Genomic DNA, 9,874 nt, shown 5'->3' with positions numbered 1-9,874 from the left:
TGCTGAAAAGCAGTAGGAGCAGGATTTTATCGTTGCAGAAACCTGAGGATGACAAGGAAAAGCGCACTTGTACAGAAAATACATACGTATTTTTATACCCTGAATATTGCTAGAGGATGGTGAAGTGCCTCCTTTCCCAAGGAGGCACATGTGAGATCTCTCATATTATTACTATGAAATTCACTATTAACAAAAGCAGAGGAACAGAGAAAAACACTTATTTTTTCACCACAGGCAGATGACAGATCTGGTCCTGTTTTGATTTACATGCTGGGATTCATTTGGCTCCCACTTTCACTGGCTTGAGTCAGAAGGGACTCGAAGATACTCAATGGAGTATGAGGTCCTTGGAGTCTGAGTTACCACGCTCTTAACAAATGCCATAGACGTAATGCTTGCTAAAGCTATCATAAGATCATTCCACCAAAAAAAATAACCCTATGTGCTGCAGGAGGGGGTCCAGCTTGCAGACACTGATATCCTGGAGGTCTGTGCACTGAACAGTGTGGGGCTACACAAACTCGGCACCCATGAGTCGCTTTGCCTAATGCATAGCTCTGTGCAGAAAAGCACCTTTCAGAAGATGTGGGGAACAAAGATATGATTTTGCTTCAGCTACGGAGGGAACCTTACTACCAGAACTGAATACAGCAGATGAAACTAGCCAGCCGTCACTACAGTTTCAAAGATGAATGTGGTTTTTTCAAACACAATTTGAAATACCAGGCAGTCAGAGGCAGGGAACTCAAGTCCCACTCTGGTTTTCTTTAAGTGCATGAGATAGGAACAGCTTGTTCTACAGAATTGATCGATCGGTCTTGTCTAAAGCATCTTTATGCTCTGGGAGTGTTTGGTCATCCCCTGTTGCCAAGAGGAGGTCTAGAACAGGCCTAGTTACACAAACATTAATTTCTTCAAGAAATATACTTAGAGCAATGCACTTGGAGAAATGCCTCAAGTATTAAAAACCAGCTCCTAAAAAGAAATCCTTATTATCTCAATATGGGTGCAAGACTAGTGACTCTAAAGGGCCATATGAAACCAATTTCATGCAATTTTGTAGCCATATATAATTGGGGTGTGTGTGTACATGTGTATAATTGGTTTCAAATGCAGGTCACAATGGACTGACTGAAGCTTCTGGATCTTTGTCAGTCCGGTGTATTCCACCACTGTTTGAACAACAGTTTTCTATTTAGAGGTAGCTGGTAACCATCCTGCCTTTCTTGCGTTGAAAGAACAAAACTCACCACCCTGTATCAAGGAAAAGATTAGTATCTGATTCGAAGAAAAGACTTCACGTGTGTTTTGTTTACAACTGGCAGTGATTTTAAGCCACATGTTTTTTTAACGGTCTGGTAACATTTACTTTCCTCCTTTTTAATCATTTCTGGGGGGGAAGGTGAAGAAGGAAAATTTCCTCTGCTCATATCTGCTGAAAATGCCAGCCTGTCCCTGGAAACGATATGCAGAGAGCACTCATAATCACTAGTTTCCTATATTAATTATTTACTCCTTAATGAAGGGGAAAAGAGTATTTCTTTAAAAACAAAGCTCTATTGATGCTGAAGCTCACAAAATGCCGCTACCAGATTTTACTGCACTACACCTCAATCGAGGAATGCCCTGGAAGGTTCCAAGAGCTGGCAAAGGAAGCCTGCACAGCACCTTCACAAACGGTACCTGTGCAACTCCTTTTTCTTACGTGAAGTCAGGAAGACCTTGGCAGTACAAGGTACTTTGTCAGAGTCCTGGTTTCAGGAGGGAAGACTTGTGTTAAGGCCAAAGTCAAGCAGAAGCTGATTTTTCTGATGATGAAGGCAGCTCCTGTATACACCTCCTTTGTGTGGGCAGACCTTGAATTAGACATCCAAGTCAGGAAGGTGCTGGTGTCCCCAAACCTGCACCACTGACTATTTCAGTAGTAACCTCTTTGAATCCAGCTTTACACTGGTCTGTATGTGAACCTGGTAAACTCGCTCATCTGAGAAAGCAATGACAAAACACCTCACGTTCCTATGCAGCATATTTTAACACAGAGAAAGTACTGACAAAGTGGAGTCAGATTATTTTCTGTATGTGTGAAAAGTTCAAGCAACTTTTGAGCTTGTTCAATGTTGCACAATGAACACCAGCAAGCCAAAAACTTCAGGTGAGGAAAGGGTGAGACTTCTGATTTTTAGCGGTGATTACAGATAACCTTCAATGAATAAAGGTAGCAAAAAGTCACAAGGAAAAGAAACAGAACAAATAAAAACATAATCAGATTTAAAAACTGCAGAAAGCAATGCATACATTTAAATATTCTATGTTTCTATGCAAACCTCGCTATAGGAACTGTAATGGTTTCTACACACTTTCAACTAGTCTATGAGACAGGCATTATTACAGCTATCTTACAGACAGCAACATTAAGGTTACCACCTCCATTAACCGACTGGCTCATGAGTTACCCCATCGCCCGTTAGTGACAGGACTGGGACTACAATCCTGTTCTTCTCACCCCTGTGGGCTTCTCTCTCATGTTCTCATATAGCAGCCATATGACTATATAAAACCACACACCTGGTTAACAGAAGGACTATGCTGGACATTAGGAAAAACTGTTGAGATCACCTTCTAACACATAAAACTGAAAAGGCAATATAAAGCAAACATGGAACATTTCTGTGTGTAACTAAGTCACTACAGAGGGTCAGATTCATCTGTATCATCTGTACATGCCTAGTCTGCATCTCCCCTCTTAGGGGAACAGTGTATTTAAATGCAGAATACATCCTGGCATAAGCTGAGAAGGTATTTCAGCAAATATCCTTTCATGTGTGTAAGCGGCCACATCCATGAAATAAAGAAGGTCCCTGGAGACCTACATCCTCTATGAGGGACCTGTCACATTGCCTGTGACACATTTTCTTGTACTGGACAGGAGCTTACTGGGACACTGCATGTTCTCCCAGAATAGAGCACCGTTTATTTTTAAGTAGGGATCTGGGTTTCTCCAGCCCTTGCAATGCTGCAAAAGAATGTGGAGAGCGGCACTACAGCATACCTTTAAAAACCTCTGGTGAGGAAGCAAACAATCAAAATTTAACTTTTGGCTAGGATATAAACCCTTTCTGTTGCATCACTTAAGAAACACAAACAAAGGATATAAAGTTACCATCAAGTGTAGTGGTATTTTAGTTGGTCCTTTGGCAGAGATTTTCTCCCACAGCCCCCTTCGCACGTACCGGACAGTAGTGCCTGCGATCTGAAACTCACCAGGAAGCTCAATTTTCCAGTCGCTGTTAATGGATCTCTTACTGGAATCTTTTAAAGCTGGAATGAATCAGACACCATGGAATGACACATAAGCAAATTTGTAATTACAACATAGATTACTGAGCTTCCGTCTCAACCCACCTGAGGTACAAGATGCAGTAGCCTTGTAATAGACAAGAGTTTAAAAGAAAAAAAACGTATATATTTAGGTAACTTGTCACGTTCTAACTTGGTCATGTTCTGCATTTCTAATTATATTAACACTGCTATTAAGTAACAATATCATATAAACTGGTCCTGCTAAGGTTTTACTACCTAAAATTATTACATTCTGCTTTCCAAATAAGCAATGTTCTCCAGTTTCGAAACTTTGAGGCATTCTCTGTGCCATCCCACTGTCAGAAAATTTAAAGGGAAGAAAAAAAGAGTGTGCAGAAGGAGCTACAAAGGAAATAAACGGAAGGAAAAATAACTACACACTGTCCTTGAAAAAATACTACTAATTTAGGACTAAATGGAAGAAATCTTCTACAGTTTGACCTATATCAGGAGCACATCCAAACCCCACATGAACTCATGGCATATTGTTGAATCCAGTTACATACACAGCTCGGCTTTTGCAAAGGAACGCTTTTCTTTGATTTTCAGTGAAGAGAGAGGAGATACCTGAAGTGATTCTGGTGCAGGAATCACAGTAGCATTCCAGCACCATCTCACAGTGGAAACCTATTTTTAGACTATTCCATGTACAGCGCACAATGTTCCCAGGTGCCTAGGGATCTCTGTGTAGTTAAAATGGTCCATAGTGTATCTTACGGCCCAGGTCAACTTGAATTCTCCCAAACACCTGGTGTGGGTGAGGATCCAGGACTATCTAGAATCCCTACAGGCAGCAAGCAGGCAGCCCCCCTTCACTGGGGGCTGAAAGCACATGCACAAGATGATTCATGACTGCTGACCTCAATGCCCAGGGCACTATCAGTTTACCGACTGAGCATCACTTGTAGTGTCTGACCTCTGGGGAAGTCTGGAGCAGGTCAGGGTCACAGTGTCCTCTGCACCTCTGTGTGCCTTTCTGAGGATCTGCATCCTGGCTAGATGCTGGAGAAAGGTGGAATGTCTTTGTCCTGCTGCACACAACCTTCCTGACAGCTCTCATGGACCCATTAGCAGCTAAGGGTGAAGAGTGACACGTAGACCAGGGGTTTGATGATATCCCGGTATTTGCACACTACAGCAATATAACTCTGCGGCTTACTTCTCATCCTGCTTTGTTTCTCGGCCTACAAAGTACCTTCTGCAAACTTCAGACAAAATTCTGAAGCTAGTTTGCTTTCCTCTGCCAAAACCTAGTGGCTTTCAGGCAGATCAAAGCAGCCATCATGCTGGACTCGAGGAGCCGTGAACATGACTAATCAAAGCTGTGGATGAGATAAAACTGTCCATGCAGTATGGCTGACCAGTAAAGATAGCATGGCACATGCTCAAAACAGCGTGTAAGAGCTTGAATGACTAACACCATGCTTTGGTTCCAGCTCATCATCAAAGAAAGAGAGCTTACTGATGAAAACCAAATCATTTGAACTTTGTGGACCTCTTTTCTTGGGAAGATTTGATTTTGATTGCTTCAGGCACTGCTCGCTTACTGACTGAGGAGACCGACAGTTTGGAAATAGCCCTGTTCCCAAAGGTGCTCCTTGAGGATTGCAGGAATTGCACTGGAGACCCAGCAGAGCATTTAGGTCAGAGTGTTTTCACCACGGTTTGTTTCGATTGCACACCAGTGCCCCATCAGTAGGGACCAATGCTGCAGCTGTAAAAGCTCCATGTCTCTTACAGAGTACTGCTCTTTCTCCAGCGGCTTTTGTCACACACAGTTACTGCAGGCCTGGCTCTGCCCAGCCCCAGAGGTGATATGACTTAATTCAGTGGGGTCAGTAGGGCCTTCTGCTCTTACCGAATGCTGCACTTTTCATCTAAGTGTTGCAGAAGCACTTTGCAAGACAGCAAGTATCTTTACTGCCATTTTAGAGAAGCAGCAACGCATGCAATAAAGAACACTTGCCCAACTTCCCTGACAGTTCAGTGGCAGGAGCTGAGGAAACCACGATACACACTTGTCTTCTCTGACAAAATTTGTCCAACTGTGGTGGAAAAGCCCAAACAGGAAAGCCAAGCAGTCCTCACTGATGTAAGCTGGCACCCACTGGGATTTATTCTGCCTTGGACAGCTGCCTGCAGCTATCCTGGGATGCTGTGCCTCCAAAACGGTAGTGAAGCACAGCCCTTTCTCTTCTCCTCACAGTGGGTGCATCTAGGCAGTAGCATGAATCCACTGTTGCAAAGTTACTCAAAGTTGTACAGTAGAAGAGGAAAAAAAAAAAAAAGCAGCCCAGCAAAAACTTGTAACTTCTTTTTTTCTTGTTGGCTGAAAGTCAGGAACTGATCAATCTATTTCTAAACCTGGCATCTAGTCAGATCTTTATTACCACCTCGGGTCTCTCCAGCTTGCTTCCAGCCTGTGGACACAAACTGCTGAGGCATTTCCTGTTCTAGGTGTTTTTTACGCGTTACAGCCAGTCAAGGCAGCCAGCGTGGGTTGCCTTGTAGGTGAAGGGAAATTCTTCAGGCACTGCTTCCAGCACATGGAATAATGACCCCAAATCATGCTGGACTCATTTCCGAAGTGCTGTACCCGGTTCTGAGTGGAATTAGAACCTAATTGGACTCAACTTTGTCAGTGTAAATGAAATAGAAAATCATTCCATAGTCAGACCTGGATTTACAATACATTATGAAGCCTATCAGAGTGATTGGATTTTGTTTTCTTAGACATCTTTTTTGTCACGTTGGAAGACATTGGGTACCTTTCCTTTGTGTTCAGTGTTCCTTGAAAGAGAAAACCCTGGAAAGCTTGGAGAGGTTCTTCTGGCTCCTGACAATGAATCAAAATGCTAAAAGCATTCAGAAGCTTTAAAATAGCCAGATTTTTATCTATCGGTATGTGATGCACACAGGGCCAAGTCCTGCTCTCAAATATACACAACCTTAATCTTCAGCCAGTGGGGAAACACCTGCTTTAGTTAAGGTTATGGGGTCACAAGGAAGGGCAGCCACTAGCTCCATGTAAGACTCTTGGTGCTGCAGCTACCTGCCAAAGCCCAAGCCCCGGATAAATGCCCTGTGCAAATCCCACCAAGACACACAAAAAGCCTGGCTTCCAGAAAGCAGAGTATTTGCAAAGCCCAAGGAAACACTGGCTCTCATTGTTCCACCAGGGCTTTGCTATGTCAAACATCTTACATGTAGGCGTAACTCTCTCCCAGCAAACTGGCTGCAGCATTAGTGGAAATACTAGCAGTGGTGATATGAGCTTTCTAGCAAGAAGTGGTACAAATACCAATACTTTTGACTTAAGGGCATCTGAATGACATGATTTGCCCGCTTTCCCCACCCCCGAATCTGGAATGGAAGACAGAACAAAAGCATCTTTACCAGTAATATTGCCAAATTTGGTAGCATCTCAGGACAGAAAACCAATGGCACTAGATCTGAAATCCTAAGACACAGTCATTATGTAGATTTTTTCAGTGGCATCATATATCCCAGAACGGGATATTAACATCCTCTTCTGTCTGTGGAAATGGAGGATTATAAGCAAAAGACACAGAAATCAGAGACCAAGGGTTCTAGTGTGAGCTTTGCTACTGACTCCCTGCACAGCCATGAGCAACTTGTAACATCTCACTTTCACTTTCTGCAAAACAGAGAGGAACAAGCTTCATAATCCTCTCAGAGTTCCTACTACAGGCTTGATATATCCCTGGAAGCAATTCCATCTGTCAGAGTGCTTTTGTATGCTAAAACCTGGCAGTGTCTGTGCTCTGAGAAGCTCACTTTGAGAGAAACAGAACATGCACAAGTGAAAACAGCACCTAATACCTCCCAGGCTAAGGGGTAGCTGGAACATGCATCTGTTCCAACACCGCAATGACAATATCGGCCCGTGGAAGGGCTGAAACACTACTTGACATGGAAGGACAAAAATCATGTGTTAATGAGATCATCGGCTGCAAGAGTAGCTTAGGTTTGCCAAAGCAGGGACCTGTAAGCTGCAAAGGTTCACTGAACAAAGGAGGAAGTCTGGGATTTTCTCTTAACCTTTTGTTTTCCCACACAGCACAGAGCACTTAAGAGAACTGAAGAATTCCTCCGTTTATGCATGGCTGTGAAGCTCTGAGTGTGCAAAGTATGTCTCAATGTGCTGGGTGTTCTTTTGGGCCTTGGAGAACTTTCCTTCAATTCCGTGCTCTGCCACAGGCTTCCTGTGTGAATTCAGGGCAATGGGGCATTAGCGTTTCTGGGACTTGGTCTCCCCAGAAGTAGAAGGGAGATAAAGCCTTTCACCTACTGCACAGTAATAACACAAAAAGAAACATCTGGAACATTGGTGAGAAGAGGCAGAAGACTGGACTAACAGATGTCCTGCCTCTGCTTCAGTCTGAGCTGGGTGCCGTATGTCAGTCATTCCTTTCTCTAAATGAACTGCTCTCTTTCCCACTCCCTCCCAAAGTGTTGTGTTCTGCTGGCAGCTATGTTCAAACCAGTGCCAAGTTCCGTTCAGGAACTCTTCTGTCTAGATAAAAGTATTCTCTGGTCCTTTCAGGTTGCACAGGGCCTGTCAGTGTCACATACCCACACATCAAGCAGACACCATGAAAGCAGAGAGAGATTGCAACGAGAATAAAATCAACAGCCGCTTCCTGGCAACAACAAACCTATCACCTTCCCAGGCATTTAGAGAAGGGTCGTTCTAACAGAAAACAGAGATGAGTTTTGAATCAAAACATTTTTTTCTTTTGTCTTTTTACCCAGAAAACTGTGAGCAGGTTTATCTTCAACCACTCTGATCCGCCGGGCACCTGCAGGGATCACAGCTGCTTCGATGTAACCTATGGCGACAAAAGAGCAGACGGATGAGAGCGTGCCACAGCCAGGCAGAGACATCGATCGTTCAGTACCAAACCGGGAAAAAATCAACTCCTGCCCAGGCTGGGGAGTGGGTGGGGAACACTTCCAATGAGACCCCTGCGCTGGCAGCCAAGATCCTCTGCTGGGACATGCAGGTTATGACTAACGTTTCAGCCTGAGGAGAGGGAGAGAAACGCACGTGTGCTGCTCAGCCGTGACTTAAGGCTTGCGCTTAGGTCTCGTGATTCTCTTCCTTTGGATCACGCTGGCTCTCCTGAGGCACTGACAGGGATGCGTCAGGACTGCTCCTGAGCTGATGCAAAGTGACACTGTCAGGAGCAACACTGCACATCCCAGAACAGACACCTGTGATTTGAAATTAATTTGAAATAGTTTCCAATAGGTGCTTCTGCTTCCCTCTCTAAAAAAAGTCCTGCTCAAGGCTGTGAGCAGAAAGGACTCCCTTCCAAAACGTATTTTGATGATGCTAAGACTAAACAAGATGAATTAGTGGGATAATTCAGGGGAAAACATTGTTTTCACTTACACTTCACCTTTATACAAAAATTCTGGAGGATATAAAAATGTAATGGTAATGGTGTCCTTGCACTGGGCTGCTAAATAGAATTCCACAGCTCAGCTTTAACGCAAAAACAGAGTTGGCTGTTTCTCAAGGACTGACCAGCAGTCCCTGCCTGCAGATGCACATGCCAAATTAGACCATCTGATCATCTGACATAGTAGGGAAGATTTTATTTGTTATAGAATTCTCCTGATTTTTCTCTTTCTGGAACTCTCTTGGTCTTTTCATGCTTCCTTCAACAACCAGCAACAGACACAATTATACCACTTCTGACTAACAGAGTAACAGTAAGAATAATTCGGAGCTATAAGGAAATGTAGCTTACTTGCCCCCACCATGGAGCTGTGTGGAGTTACAGACTTGTTCCATGGCGTGGAAGTGGTGCCTTGAAACTATAAAGCTGAGGAGCGTTAGGGCCCATTTCAAAGGTCTGGGAGCCAAGCTGAGTTTTTCCAGTGGCTTCATTGGACTCTGAATCAGGTCCCTGTAAATGACACTAATCTCATCACAACCATGACTTGAATCCTTCTAATTGGCCACCCACTTTACCTTGCAGTGTATAACCTGACACCTCTTTTGGGTTATTGCTCTCCCCTTTCTTTTAGATGTTAAGCAGCTTATCCTCTATGTTCCTCAACCCTTTTTCTGCTTTAAAGGGCTGTGTGAAACTCTTCAGTCCTGCCTTTATGAAGTTGTGGGCAGTCTAGAGCAATGGATTGGCGGTGCACTGGCGTAAGGGGCAGTGACTCCTCTAGCATTCAGCAATGTTTGGGGAGCTATTTTAGGGGCAAGTGCAGCTGAATGGCTATGCTTCTGCTACGCTGATATTGGGAAGCCTCAAAGAAGGATGCTGACATGCTCATGCATCTCTGGACTAAGTGATTCTTTTACCACTATGACATGGAGTGAGGGGATTTGATCTCAGATTTATTTCTACCTGTGTGAACTAGCAGAGCGCCCAGCCCCTTTGTTGTGCTATGGATAAGGCCTGAACTCTCGGGTTTCATGAGGGGCATTGGGTGGGCAGCTGATCTGGGCCGGAGACACTCCCTCTTTCCC

At 44.0% G+C, this 9,874-nt stretch overlaps 1 protein-coding gene across 1 annotated transcript in view; it reads right to left on the bottom strand.

Moving 5' to 3' along the window:
* ADAMTS17 (ADAM metallopeptidase with thrombospondin type 1 motif, 17) overlaps positions 1–9,874 on the bottom strand; it is a gene marked incomplete at its 5' end in the record, with an annotated part of 84,236 nt that overhangs the window by 38,115 nt on the left and 36,247 nt on the right. Inside the window, 2 exons of the mRNA XM_010141768.1 lie at positions 3,160–3,318; positions 8,133–8,213. Of these exons, the coding sequence (XP_010140070.1) occupies positions 3,160–3,318; positions 8,133–8,213 (240 nt within the window). The remainder of the gene's footprint in view (positions 1–3,159; positions 3,319–8,132; positions 8,214–9,874) is intronic.

Source organism: Buceros rhinoceros, unplaced genomic scaffold, assembly GCF_000710305.1.
Source record: "Buceros rhinoceros silvestris isolate BGI_N320 unplaced genomic scaffold, ASM71030v1 scaffold14520, whole genome shotgun sequence".
Taxonomy (NCBI): Eukaryota; Metazoa; Chordata; class Aves; order Bucerotiformes; family Bucerotidae; genus Buceros; species Buceros rhinoceros.
Note: the sequence above shows the minus strand (reverse complement) of the source record. Positions and strands in the feature narration are given on the sequence as shown.